The sequence below is a fragment of the Mytilus trossulus genome, chromosome 7, assembly GCF_036588685.1.
Source record: "Mytilus trossulus isolate FHL-02 chromosome 7, PNRI_Mtr1.1.1.hap1, whole genome shotgun sequence".
Classification (NCBI taxonomy): domain Eukaryota; kingdom Metazoa; phylum Mollusca; class Bivalvia; order Mytilida; family Mytilidae; genus Mytilus; species Mytilus trossulus.
This window is the reverse complement of record NC_086379.1, coordinates 59,571,685-59,586,759: the sequence shown is the minus strand read 5'-3', so window position 1 is coordinate 59,586,759 and position 15,075 is coordinate 59,571,685. Positions and strand designations below refer to the sequence as shown.

Genomic DNA, 15,075 nt, shown 5'->3' with positions numbered 1-15,075 from the left:
CGTGGTGTAAAGATAATATTTATTTCCAATTGTGGTACCCATGAAAAAATCATCATTACAAATACTAGATAAATGCATATATATTATACAAATTGCAAAGATTAAATAAGAAAAAGCTTAATCCGGAATATACTTAAGAATAGTGTTTCATGGACATGTGCAAGAAGCGGTTCTATTTTCCAGATGCAAATAAAAGATGAACAAAAATAAAATGCGATTGATTGTCCAATTTCAACAAATGCTACCAAATATACTAATTGGGTCCGTTGTACACACGATATTAAAAGGGCATGTGAGCCTTTTCAGGTACTTTTCTGTTAATGTTCTTATCTGCTTGTTCCTTTGACTGTTTTTCGGTACGCTCATAAGGTCGTTTAAGAGTATCATGACAAAGCGTTACTCCAAATCCAGGACGATCTGGTAAATCTATAAATCCATCTTTTGGCAGTGGTTCATCTTTGAAAAGTCCGCCAAAATAGGGTGTAATTTTGTCGGCTTTTGGACTAAGATTTATAAATTCGGCTACAGGACAATTGCGAAACGCATACTGCAGGTGATACGAATATACGCTGGATCCATGGGGAATTATGATCGTATCATATGGAGAAGCCATTGCACACACTCGGCGCGCCTCGGTTATACCTCCCAGCCAAGTTATGTCAGGCTGCAGAATATCAACACACCCTGCGGTAATTAGTTGCTGAAATCCGTATCTACTGTACTCATGCTCTGCTGTGGTCAACATTACGCTACTTCCACGTAAGGCGCTACGAACCTCGTTATACCCAGTGTAATTATCTGGTGGTAGAAACTCTTCCATCCATTTCAGCCCGTATTTTTCAAGTTCTTTAGCTAATTTGATTGCATATGGCACAGTAAGAGCCATGTAACAGTCTAACATAAGCGGAAAATTTGGACCAACCTTTTCTCTCCAATTCTTAAAGAACTCCACATTTTTACGGAAACCTTCATCGCCTGCTGTTGGCCCGTATGGACACGGCACTTTCGCACCGACGAAACCGAGATCTTTAGCGATATCGGGTCGTGCTGTTGTACAGTAGACTGGAAGTCTATCTTTTGTTTTCCCGCCAAGTAAAGCATAAACTGGTTCCTTTCGGATTTTCCCCAATAAATCCCAGATAGCAATATCTACGGCGCTTATTGCCTGAACAGACAAACCTTTTCTTCCATAATTCCAGGTAGCACGAAACATTTGATCCCAAATGAGCTCAACATCTCGAGGATCTTGACCTTCGACAAAACGACTTAAATGTTTTTCAACTATATAGCACCCAGGTTCTCCTCCGATAGTAATTCCGACACCTGTCGTTCCATCAGTGGCTTCCACCTCCACAACAAGGGATCCAAGCGCATTAATACCCCAGGATTTTCTGGTCGCTGAATACTGTTCGTAACCCGACATTGGATTAGCGACAGGGGTAGGGAACCCATTAATCCAGTGATCGTCTTGCACATCATGACAGTCGGCTCCCTGATCTCCTAGTGATTGCTGTTCAGTGACATAGGCTCGAACAGCTTTAATTCTGGGGAAATCTCTGCACTTATTGTCCGACATGATTAACCTGTTTTGTTGAACTGCAATCTTCTGATGGTTAACAGGTGTAGTTATCAGTACGTACGTGGCTATGTAAATTCATTCTATACTTATTTGTCAACAGCACTTTACCTATCAAATACTAGATTTATTTATATAAAGGTCTCTTATAGTTGATAAATACTGTCCGTGGGAAAGATAGAGATATATGGGGCAATAGTTAATAGAGATTGAATAACGAACTCACTGAAGGTCGCACACGAGTCGGTCTGATAATGTACGGTGCAACAGTTTATTGAAGTCTGGTACTTAGTGGTTGTCGTTTGTTGCTGTGGAACATACTGTATATAGTGAGTTATTTTGCGGGTGTAAAATTTCGCGATTTTCATTGAATTAGGTATAAGAAAAATGTTGGTAATTATTATTTCGGCGGATTCAAATCTTTTATCCATACCTTTGCATGTGCCCTTTTAAATAACGGAATTTATTTTGGCTACTTTATTCTATCCGCGAAAATTAGCGAATCTTTACACCACGCGAAAATAACTCGATATACGGTATTTGTTTTTCATCCATTATTTAAAACACAAATTAAGTCGTTAATTTTCTCGTTTCAATTGTTTAACATTTGTCGATTATAGCTGACTATTCGGCATTCACTATGAACTTTGACGAAGGCTGCACAGTGATCTATAGTTGTCAATGTTTGTGTAATTTTGCCTCTTGTGATGAGATGTCTCATTATTTTTATATTCAGTAACTACGAGCAATTCTTGATAATTCTCGATAAAGTATTATTTATAATGGGCCTATTTGTATTTGTGTTTTTGCTTGTCAAATACAAAATACTTGCATCAAACACCGGACTTGGCTGAGAAGTTTTAACATCCAACACAACAAAACGGATGTTAGCTTTTACCGCCGGATGGAATAAATCCAGATGAGCACAATATGTCTCTGCTCAAGTCAATTCATTGGGTTGGCATAATCTCGATCATTAGGGTAACAAAGCTAAAGGAAAGAAGATACAGAGGATTTAAGTTCGATTTCCCCTTGTCCTCTTTTTACTTTCCTTTTCACTTTTGCTGAGCAAACACGAAGCATTTATGCTACTAGGAAGAAACATTGCCGTACTCTAAAAATCAACATTACCGTAAGAAACTGTTTGTGAAATGCCATTTCTTGTTTGATCTATATTCCTGCAGATGGAATCATAATGCGCCATGAAACGAGTATAGCCTAAACGGCTTTAATAATTGTATGAAGTTCGAGATTTTGTTACTATTTGTAATGTCCTGTGGTGTCTGTCGTTGATTGAGGATGTTCGTTGTTGTTCTACAGTTTGCATGGTGTGCATGTTGTGTCGACTAAAATATTATTTCTCAGTGCGTTTTTCTGTCAGCGGTGTTTGTGTTGTATTTCTACCACGTAGTGTTGTCTTTTTATCGATATTTTTTTAACATTGTCACATAAGTGGGAGGTTCCAGGTTCAACCAATCCTATTTATTACATACAATGGCCTGTATCAAGTAAAGAATATTGCAGTTGTTGCTAAACAGTTCGTTTCTATGTATGTTGGCATTTATTTTTGTTGCACTTCAGTGTTCCTGCTGTTCCTTTATTTTCCTCTTATAGTTGATGTGTTTCACTCGGTTTTAGTTTTTAAATCGCATTGTTTTCTCTCAGTCAATTTCTGACGTTTGAACACTGGTATACTACTGGTTGCCTTTTTTTATATATGACACCTGCTTTATTATGTGCAGCGGCAAATATCTTTTATTACAAAATGAAAATTTGACATGGGAAATTTAATTTGTTTAAAAATGAGATAGGAATCAACTGTTCAATGATAATATTTCACGGAAATTTGTATTACCTGGTCGTTTATTTAAGACTACAGGTTGCAATTCCAGGTTATTTAAATTAACTACCAATGTCAGATTAATTTAACTTTAGTGTTTCCCTTTCGTTAAATAATATATCAATGCATGTACTTGCAAATAAGTTTGCATAAGTAGCTTATCCAGAACATTGATAAAATTAAGCTGTTACGATAAATCAGCTTAAAATAAAAGCGTCCAAGTTGTTTAATAGCTGAGCATGCAGTTTCATTTGTACTTTTAAGTAGTTAATGTGAATCTATAAACAGATAAAATTAGAGTTCAAAATTTGTTGACATGTTATCTCATGTAACCCAATTAATCAGATTAATTTATATATCATTGTATATATCAAGGTTAGACCAACAACGATAGCGTTGATAATAATATAAGAAATGAATAAGAGATAAATTAAGGTAAACGCACATTAGACCATGCTAAGAGATCAAAACTTAAATTATACAGTTAAAACCTCATCAAAGGCGGATATTAGGTCTTCAGTTAACACTTACCTAATCGAAAGTTTAAATTGATAGATTTTCTGTATAATTCTTCAGGTGTCCTCAAACATATATTTATGAATATAAGAAGTCTTTCCTTTCTAATAAATATTGGATTCAAACGAAAGACCAATTCTGACTGAGGACAAATTGAAATGCCATCCAAGTATAAACAAAAGACCTACTATATCTAACTGAGGACAAATAGAAATATCAAACAAGTAAAAACGAAAGACCTACCATCTCTGGCTGCTGAGGACAAATAGAAATATCAAACAAGTAAAAACGAAAGACCTACAATTTCCGGTATTGGACAAATAAGCTATAAAGCAAGTAGAAACGAAAGACCTACTATATCTATCTGAGGACAAATAGAAATATCAAACAAGTAGAAACGAAAGACCTACAATATCTATCTGAGGACAAATAGAAATATCAAACAAGTAGAAACGAAAGACCTACTATATCTATCTGAGGACAAATAGAAATATCAAACAAGTAGAAACGAAAGACCTACTATATCTGACTGTGAACAAATAGAAATATCAAGCAAGTAGAAACGAAAGACCTACTGCTAGTATATCTGGCGGAGTACAAATAGAAATATCAAACAAGTAGAAACGAAAGACCTATTAGCTTTGACTGAAGACAAATAGACTGTAAACTGTATAGGCAAGTAGAAATCAAAGACCTACAATTTCTGGTTTAGTACAACTAACCTATATAGCAAGTAGAAACGAAAGCCATAAAATATGTATGAAGACAACTTAGACAAATGCAAATATGAAGCATGTGCAAACAAAAGACCTACCAATTCTGGCTGAGAAAAATTAAACTGCTAGCGTATAAATAATAGAAACGAAAGACCTATCATTTATGTCTAATGAAAAATGTACTCTATAGTAAGTAGAAAGAAGGACCTACAATTTCTAGCTGAGGACAAATGACTTATCAAGCAAGTAGGGAAGTAAGATCTAACATTTCTGCCTGAAGCTAATGGAAATATCAAGCAAATACAAACGAAAGGCCTACGATTTCTGGCAGAGGACACATGAACTGTATGTTCACTTGTTTTTATGCCCCATTTTTGAACAATATGTGCTCTGTTTGTTCGTTCGTCCGTCCGTCCGTTTGTCTGTCCCGCTTCAGGTTAAAGTTTTTGGTCGAGGTAGCTTTTGGTGACGTAGAAGTCCAATTACTTGACATTAAGTACTAATGTTCTCTTAGAATGATCTTTATAATTTAAATGCCAAATAAGAGATTTTATCCCATTATCACGGTCTACTGAACATAGAAAATGATAGTGCGGATGGTGCATTCGTGTACTTGGGACACATACTTGTTGTTAATATCTGTTTTAATGTGCGGATGGTGCATTCGTGTACTTGGGACACATTCTTGTTGTTAATATCTGTTTTAATGTGCGGATGGTGCATTCGTGTACTTGGGACACATTCTTGTTGTTAATATCTGTTTTAATGTGCGGATGGTGCATTCGTGTACTTGGGACACATTCTTGTTGTTAATATCTGTTTTAATGTGCGGATGGTGCATTCGTGTACTTGGGACACATTCTTGTTGTTAATATCTGTTTTAATGTGCGGATGGTGCATTCGTGTACTTGGGACACATTCTTGTTGTTAATATCTGTTTTAATGTGCGGATGGTGCATTCGTGTACTTGGGACACATTCTTGTTGTTAATATCTGTTTTAATGTGCGGATGGTGCATTCGTGTACTTGGGACACATTCTTGTTGTTAATATCTGTTTTAATGTGCGGATGGTGCATTCGTGTACTTGGGACACAGACGGAGTCTTTTAATGGAGTTGAGACATTTCAATTGAGATTTTATAGTGCGTCTTTCTAAGTTGTGATGTTACACTATTTTGCCATGTTCGGTGAAGGTAGGTGCCTATTAAAACGTTTAAAATTGTTACATTTGTTTGCATTTGTCCTAAGTCAGGAATCTGATGGTTGTCGTTTGTTGATGTGGTTCAAAAGTGCTTCTTGTTTTATATATACAATAGTTATCAAAGGTACCAGGATTATAATTTAATACGCCAGACGCGCGTTTCGTCTACATAAGACTCATCAGTGTACAAGACCGTTGGTTTTCCGATGTATATAAAACAAATAGAAACTGAAGACCTACTATTTCAAATTAATAAGAAAGAAAACCTAACTATTTCTGACCGAGGACAACTGAAATATTAAACCAAAAAATTATCAGAAATTTTTTGAGACAATTTATTTCAAACGACATCATTGGTACAAGGAAAAACATTTAAAACGGCATATGCGCTTTCTGTACAACAGTCCTCTTTATATTTAGGTCTGCCTGTTCTTTGCTTTGTTCCTTTGTTCTCTGATAGGGACGTCTGAGTGTATCACGACAAAGAGTTACTCCAAACCCAGGACGATCTGGTAAATCAATGAATCCATTAGCTGGCAGAGGTTCATCTAGGAAAAGACCACCAAAGTATGGGAATATTGTATCAGCTTTTGGACTTAAATTGATGAATTCAACAACGGGACAGTTTTGGAAAGCATATTGTAAATGGTATGAATACACACTTGATCCATGAGGAATTACCATAATATCAAAAGGTGATGCCATTGCACACACCCTACGTGCCTCTGTAATGCCTCCGAGCCACGTGATGTCTGGCTGTAGAATATCTACACATCCTCTTGAAATTAACTGCTCAAATCCATACCGGCTGTATTCGTGTTCTCCTGTAGTCAGAAGGACTGAGCTGCCGCGCATTGAATTACGTACATCGCTGTATCCAGTGTAATTATCTGGCGGAAGAAATTCTTCGATCGCCCATATGTTTCTAGTGCCTTTGCAAATTTGATACTATACGGTACAGTCAATGCCATGTAACAGTCTAACATTAGAGGAAAATCTGGTCCGACCTTATCCCGCCAGTTCTTGAAAAATTCTACATTCTAACGAAAACCTTCATCACCAGCGGATGGTCCGTAAGGACACGTAACCTTTGCTCCTACAAATCCAAGCTCCTTTGCAATGTCTGGTCTCGCTGTCGTGCAATAAACAGGGAGTCTCTGTTTCGTTTTACCGCCAAGTAAGGCATATACTGGCTCTTGTCTAATTTTTCCAAGCAAATCCCAAAGAGCAAGATCAACCGCGCTAATTGCTTGTACTGATAATCCTTTCCGACCGTAATTCCATGTCGCCCGAAACATCTGGTCCCACATCAGTTCAACAACTCTGGGATCCTGACCTTCAATGAACCGACTAAGATGATTTTCCACTATATAGCATCCAGGTTCTCCACCTATTGAGATACCCACACCAGTCGTACCATCAGTGGCTTCAACTTCGACAACTAAGGAGCCAAGTGCGTTAATACCCCATGATTTTCTTCTGGCTGCATACTGGTCATATCCAGACATCGGATTTGCAATTGGTGTTGGAAAGCCATTTATCCAGTGCTGATCATCAACGTCATGACAGTCTGCTCCTTGGTCTTTTCCTTTGTCAACACTGACTTTGTTGTTAGAAATGTAAGCTCGGACTGCTTTTATACGTGGAAATTTCCGACATGTTGCGTTATTAATAGTAGTCATTTTACAACCAAGCTTGAAAAATTGATAAATAAGTATAATAATATAAACATATGATTGTGTGAGATAACGTATGCCATCTCACGAACAGCAAAGTTGTTAATAAACGGATAAACAATTTCCTTAACATGTTAACCAAAGGGTCATATGCGATTTTATCAACTTTAAGTATCTAATATAAAGACTGTTTGGTAGTCATAATATACTTTGATGTATTATTATAAAGTTGATTTCTTCCTACGGAAATGCTCTTCGATTTCCTACGAACAACACACTTCCCCTCTCACTCTGTGAGGAATTTATTGAAAATGTGATTGAGACATATCAATCAAAGCTTTCTTTACTAATTTTTAACCTTATTGGTACGGTTATACAGTTGATATCAGAAAACTAACGACAAAAAAAAAAGATGCCAATTTATATTCTATACTCTAAAAAGAAAATTTATATTTTTGCTAGCGTAAAGTTTATAGCCTTTAGGAATAAATTTATTCGTAGGATCAATGAGTTTAGATAGATCTTATCTAAATTTACAGGCCCTATAAACAACATCACCGTTAAATTAGGATGTGATATCCCTATTTTAGGGTTTTTATTTAATTCTACAGGTACCGTAAAACTTCTTAACAAAATCTTTGTACCAATGAAAATATCAAGTAATCATTGTTTATCTTAAAACTTGTGATAACGTTATCCATAACTTCATTTTACTAGTTAAAACATAAATTACGTTGATTGAAATTAAAATACGTGAAATACAAACCCTGACATAACGAACAAATTAAGTTGGACATCGTGACATTATACAGCCAGAGTTGCTGACAAATCAAAGATATTTGATACTTAGGACGAAAAATATGTGTACATTTTGAAATCTGAAGCTGTTTTTGTATAAATTATAATCAGTTTTGATACAATCACCTTTTTTCACTATCAATATTTTTTTGTATTCCTTCAACTTATCTCATCAACAAATAATGCCATACTTGACAACATGTGCATTCATTCGTGCTTTCTTAGTCCAATGCTGTCTAGAAAATAGACTTTATATTACTAAATATAGGCCTATACTTCGTTTTGTGACACAGATGGCGTTCTGTAGATATTAGATTTTATCAAATGACCTGTAACAACTAGCGAACTTCCCCACTACAGCAGGCGAGATGGCCACGACTGTCCCCAAAACCATGAAGGCTCTTGTAAAGACCAAAGAAGGCAGTTCCTTTGAATACAAGGACGTGCCTGTTCCTGAGCCTAAAGATGATGAAGTCCTGCTTAAAGTAGATGCAATTTCTGTTTGTGGATCCGACATATCTTTGTACATGTGGAATGAAGTTGCAAGAGTTATAGCCACGGTGCCTTTTATTCCGGGACACGAATGTGCAGGAACAGTTGTTAAATGTGGACCAAAAGCCGACATCGCTATAGGAACGAAGGTTGGAGTGGAGAACCATTACTTTTGTGGAAACTGTTACCAATGCAAAAATGATTGTCGTGAAATTTGTAAAAACATGGGCCAGTTTGGACATGGAAAGAAAACGGAGCATGGTGCATGTTCAGAGTATACCATAGTCTCAGCGAAGTATTTGTACCAGCTTACAAGAAATTTAAGTAAGTAAATAAAACACCCACTAATGTCCTATTTATTGACCCCTAGATAATAGCTAAATATAGTCCAGTTGTTATAGTAAAAGTTGAGATGGACAAAGATTTTAAATTAACACAATATTGTTCTAGCTGGCCTATTGGTGGCCCGAATAGTATATTTTCGTGGCTAAACAAAGATGACACACGACAAGTTATCAAAACCACACGTACAATGTACATAAGTCTTGTGGTGAGGATACCAGAATGACGCCTACCCTGTGTTTTTTGATAGTTTAATGGTGTTAAGTCTCAGAGACGGATTTAGGAGGGAAGGGGGCCCGGGCCCCCCTTTTGAGAAAAAAATTGGTTGCTTATATAGGGAATCACTGAAGCGTGACGGGAGCGGCCCCCTCTTACGGCAGTCATTGGGCCCCCACTTTATATGAAAATTTCTGGATCCGCGACTGGGTCTCTTAACAAACACGTATTTTATTGTTTGCATAACAAATGCTGTTTGTCAGTAACTTCGACATAGCTTTTATCGAAGGAAAAATAATCCAGGTTGTCCGCCCTCTTTAAATTTACTTTTTGATCGATTTGTTGATTTGAAAAAATAGATATTAAATAGGAAGGAGCTAAAAAAAACTTTAAAAGCTTATTTGATAACGGTTTCAGAAAATTATAAATATTTCTTGACAAAAAAAGTCGTTTTTCTAATATGATCTGATATGAAGGAATATAGATATAACCTGTAGACAATATAGTAACTGTTGTCTGTTGTATTATTTAAAAGAAAGAAAAATCTATATGTTTGCACAGAACGACATGAAGATATTTTCTTTGATTAAAAACTTTTCAATTACTATAAGTAAATAACCAAATACACGAAGATAAACTTGTTAACCATGCACATTTCAGACGCGGATCAAATAGCTATGTTAGAGCCGCTTGGTGTGGCACATAATGCCGTTGAGAGGTTAGATGTTAAAGGTCAAGATGCTCTTATCATTGGTTGTGGACCAGTTGGATTGTTAGCTGGCATGGTGGCTAAAGCTGAAGGAGCTAAAAGGTTAAAAAATAACTTGATTAATTCTATTGGCCGAACGATTGGACACGGTTTATTAGCTTTATTTTAAATTTCAGATTAATTTACATTAACTAGTCAGCCTTACATTCGCTGACATCAGTAAAAATATGATCAAAGTTATACAAACCAAACAAACTTACCCTATCAAGAAAGAAAAACAAAACAGAAAAGGCAAGCAAATAAACAATTAAGATAACAAACGAATTTGCAGAATAAAATTAAAAACAAAAAAATCAAAGAAGCAAGCATGGAAAGAAACCAAAGAGCAAATATAACTATATAGAACACAAAATAAATCGTTCTCCAATATTGAAGTTTGAAGGAAACAATCAGACCCTACATTGACGGATCCAGTTGGACACCCCGGTTTTTTTGGTCGATCGTTGCATTTAAATGGGGACATAAAGTTGGTCTCCCCTCCTCTTTTTGTCCTATGTTGGGAACCCCCTTTTGAAATGACTGGATCCTCCACTGTACTCTTAGGGGCTATAACTGTATAACCGGTTATCTGGTTATCGTTACAACATATGCAATTGCTAATATAAAAAAGAAGATGTGGTATGATTGCCAATGAGACAACTATCCACAAAAGACCAAAAATGACACAAACATTAACAAGTATAGGTCACCGTACGGCCTTCAACAATGAGCAAAGCCCATGCCACATAGTCAGCCATAAGAGGCCCCGATAAGACAATGTAAAACAATTCAAATCTGCTGTCAATCCACTGCATTGCACAGGCAAATGGAAACTCACACAAAATCTATTGTAGACGACAGCAAAATATTTTTTCTTATAGCAACTGCATGGTAACACGCACATCTGCAGATCCTAATGTATCTGCCGTACCGATATCCAGTAATATGATGTAATAGAATAAAGTTTGATTATATTAGCGTTGCCTGAGATTTCTTATTTTATCTATTGTTAGTGGCTGCGCGAAATCTTTATGAAAAAAAGTATTACAAAAATAACTATCTTCAAGGCAAATTCTAAAAATCCCTTAAGACTGACAAAATAAAACTATTGATCAACACAAGTGAAAAACCACTGCCACAATTCTGACTGATACAGGCTTAGATATACACACTTACTTTCTTTAAAAACATATTGGCTCGTGTGAATAGAACATTTTACACCATACTTAATAAACCACCAGCACACCAACTTAAAATGTGTTGATAACTAAATATCGTATGGTTTCACAGGCTAATTGGAGCTGATATTGACCCGAATAGACTCGAACTAGCCAAGAAAGTTGGATTTGACGTAACAGTCAATACTAAAGAAAAAGACTTAAAAGAGGTAAGGCTGAATCACCAACTGTTATATGATATTTTAGTGAATTTAAATCGCTTCCAAATGATAAATATATCTCTGCAGATCTCCTATTTCTCATTTGTTCTTCACAGTGAGTAAGCTTAGACTAAAAGACATTGTATTTTACAGTTTGTAATGGAATTTACAGACGGTGATGGTTTTGGACGTGTTTGTGAATGTTCCGGAGCCCCTGTTATGGTTAATGCTAGCTTTTCTTTACTAAGGAAGGGTGGTACGATGGTTATGGTCGGACTACCTAAACAACCACTACATGTAGAGAATGTTCTACAGGATATTGGTGAGCTATGTGTTATCACAATACTTAATCCGAAAATAATGAGTCACTTTTATCAAGTATAAAATTGTAAAAAAGATGGCATCTTCCTTAGTTGACCTAAGACAGGTTTTGTTCGGTTAACCCTTCTAACTGGTTTGATGTCCTAAAACTTTTTTTAATTCTTTTTAAACTTTTGACCGTCTGGGGAACGCATTTGATTTTTGAAATAAGACATTTAATGAATAAATTCGCCAATTTTCAAGAAAATTTACCTTCATGTAAATGTCAATTCTATAAAGTCATAATAAAATATGTGTAAACATTTCTTTGTAAAATAGTTATGTACATTTATAGCTTAATAATAATAACAAAAAAGTTTTTATTTCTACGTCATTTGGTCTTTGTTGGAAAGTGGAATCATAGACAATCATACCACATCTTCTTAGTTTTATATAAGAATCAAACAGTTAGGTTTTTCTTTCGGTAAAAAACGATGATGTACTTATTGTTCTGAATGTGTCTTGATATCGTTGTAGTATTCAAAGCTTTAACTCTACGAACTGTACACGGGAGACGTATATTCCACACCTGGAGGAGCACCGAAGCTCTCGTTGCAGACGGCAAAGTTGACGTAAACGCACTGATATCACATAGATTCCCAATGTCTAAGTTTGAAGAGGCATTCCAAGTGTTGTTTAGTGGTAAAGGTTGTAAAATTGTGTTGTATCCAAGCGAATAAACAGACAATCATAAGGCAATAAAAAATGTTTAAATAATTGTGTAAACTTTTGGAAAATGAATAAAATATTTTAAAACTTTTATCTTGTGTACTAACAGATCAGAGGAATCCATGATATGACAGACATCAATATTCAAGTATCTTCTCAACCCTGAAGACATTTTTGTTCCATGCATTTAATTTGAACATGCAGACCCAAAAATAAATTAATTTATTGTTCCTTTAAAAAGGGCTGAGCTAAGTTTGATGTAAGTTAGAAATAGGTTTCAAAAGATATATTTTCGAAAACAAAATGTTGTCCTTTTTTGTTTGGTCTATCAGTTGCTGTTGTGACCTTAACCTTTGACAAAGTAACTTATATAAACAGGATTCTTTAGATCTACTCAAGGTACATTATTCACCTAAAAATCAGCAAAACTCTTATTAGTTTTAATGGTAGTCTTGTTCTTTCCAAAGAGCGTTCTGAAGCTCAGTTTGGTGAGGGTTGAGCATAAGGTTCAAAATATTTTACCCAGAAAAAACCTCAATTTCAGTATCTATTGCTACTTTGATCTTATTCGACCTTATGACCTCAACATCAATAGGAATCTTATCATCCCATGAAGCACACTCGAAACAATTTTTGTAAAGGTTGGTCAAATTGTTCAAAAGATAACTGGAAAACAGCAACTGTTTGTCTCAATTTCAGTGGTGTTCTCATTTGGTTTAAGATCAATGCCTTTAGTAAAACCTTTGTCGGAGGTTTTCAACGATACTTTTACATATTTATTCATCAATATTTAGATAGTTGACTGAGTTGTTTCACTTGCAATCATACCACATATTACTATTTTTATTAAAAAGCTTTAATTTTTAAAAGGTGATGTGTTCGTTGCATCTCCGAGAGCGATATATACCCAATTTAACCCTAAAGTTTGTATTCAGTTATTAAAAGGAAAAAGAAGTTTACACTGAAAGCGAAACAAGGACGAAACATATGGTTAACTGATTCGATCCACAAAAAAGATCATAGATATACAGTCATATGACAGTCGGCAGACTTCGGAGTTCACATCGATTGTTAATTAGATGGAGTTTAAAGTAAACTAAAATACACACGAAATGTTGATACTTATTATTGAGCTCATGAATTGGTATTCGTTTATTTTAAACGTTTTGTCATTTAGATATACGTTTAAATATGTTATACATCAACTATGAGAATTTGAGTCATTTAAGCAGTTAAGGCGGTGAACATAAAGACAGCTAATGTACCTTTAACAAATTTCATGACGCTGGGTTTTTAGAAAAAAAAAGCTCAGATTGATACCAATTTACACTTTATTTACACTTCATTAAGAAAAAATAAAGTGTGTCATTATACCATACATAGGCGAAACGAAATAGTATGCTTGGATGGAGAGTTGTCTCATTGGCACTCACACCACATCTTCCTATATCTATATAAAGAATATTACATTGGTTTTGTTTTATACTTTATCTTTTATTTTGCTGTCATATTATTCATGCCAGTTGTTAAATCATTTTCAAAGGAAATTAATTCAAAGCTTAAATTGGTGACTGAGAACAGCTTAAAACATAATAATTTTTTTTGTAAATTCTTGTCTGTTCCTTTGCACAAATAATTTCATAAACAGTTTAATTTGTCGTTAGATTGTGAAATTGTGCAGAAAATAAAGTATATAATCTGTAATGTAATGGTGTGGAAGGGATTGAAATGGCTATAATTGCTTACATTAAAGCCATTTGATCTTTGGTGGATATCAAATCGTATGCTCTGTTCAGTCGCAGTTTGTTCGATATTTTGTTATCACCACGAGGAGAGACATGGGCTGCTGTAACAATGTGAAAGCACGGTATAACACCATATCCCAGTGCTGTTATTTAATTTAATTCATTACCTTAGTCCTATTATTTGAGAAATTTCAATCTTAAACATACGTCATGTGAATTAATAATCGTTATTATTTTTTTGTTTAATACTCAAAAACAATGAATAGTTTGTATTTCGTTTGTTACGTATTTACATCCACAGAAATAGAGTTTTAAACCAGGAGAGAAATTATTAATATGTATGACCCTCGTCGCGACATATTATAACCTTGGTTTTGTGCTGATGTTATCAAGCGATAAATAATCTATACTTGTATGTTTCAGAAATTCATTACTGGATCATTTATCTAGATTCCCAATCTTATAAAAATTCAGACCATTATTGAATCGCGTGCTCATACTTTTTTTTTATTATTAAATCGTTAGATACCCTGGAATAGAAGGTACCAACAGTTGGGATACGACTATGGTGCACGTATCATTGATTAGTAAGTATACTATTTTAAAATAACCACAATAAGGTTCTATCTAATTATGTAAATCTTTTTTTTTTTAAAACACCCACAAATTGTCAGTTCAATTATAGTGATACTTTAAAGACAGCACACAACCCTTCTTATAGACATATGAATGCATATCGAAATTTAAAAGATTAAAATATTAAAGAGATATAGCATACCAATGCACATCGAAGTTTTAAAGA

The 15,075-nt window shown here is 35.0% G+C and overlaps 2 protein-coding genes and 1 pseudogene across 2 annotated transcripts; 1 reads left to right on the top strand and 2 right to left on the bottom strand.

Annotated features, from left to right (window-relative positions):
• Positions 1-1,682, bottom strand: LOC134725438 (L-rhamnonate dehydratase-like). Its single transcript, XM_063589253.1, has one exon. The coding sequence runs from the start codon at positions 1,574-1,576 to the stop codon at positions 281-283; it is 1,296 nt and encodes a 431-aa protein (XP_063445323.1). The 5' UTR covers positions 1,577-1,682; the 3' UTR covers positions 1-280.
• Positions 1,683-6,220: 4,538 nt separating this feature from the next.
• Positions 6,221-7,537, bottom strand: LOC134727181 (L-rhamnonate dehydratase-like; annotated as a pseudogene).
• Positions 7,538-8,614: 1,077 nt separating this feature from the next.
• LOC134725437 (L-threonine 3-dehydrogenase-like) lies at positions 8,615-12,619 on the top strand. The gene is made up of 5 exons (XM_063589252.1): positions 8,615-9,139; positions 10,034-10,184; positions 11,412-11,508; positions 11,653-11,821; positions 12,337-12,619. The coding sequence occupies exons 1-5, from the start codon at positions 8,692-8,694 to the stop codon at positions 12,537-12,539; spliced, it is 1,068 nt and encodes a 355-aa protein (XP_063445322.1). The 5' UTR covers positions 8,615-8,691; the 3' UTR covers positions 12,540-12,619.
• The last annotated feature ends 2,456 nt before the right edge of the window (positions 12,620-15,075 follow it).

Bases quoted from the DNA above. Each gene is read 5' to 3' on its own strand.
- LOC134725438 (XM_063589253.1), bottom strand. From the start codon at position 1,576: ATGTCGGACAATAAGTGCAGAGATTTCCCCAGAATTAAAGCTGTTCGA.
- LOC134725437 (XM_063589252.1), top strand. From the start codon at position 8,692: ATGGCCACGACTGTCCCCAAAACCATGAAGGCTCTTGTAAAGACCAAA. The intron at 9,140-10,033 runs GTAAGTAAATAA...TGCACATTTCAG, and splicing joins CCAGCTTACAAGAAATTTAA to ACGCGGATCAAATAGCTATG. The intron at 10,185-11,411 runs GTTAAAAAATAA...ATGGTTTCACAG, and splicing joins AAAGCTGAAGGAGCTAAAAG to GCTAATTGGAGCTGATATTG.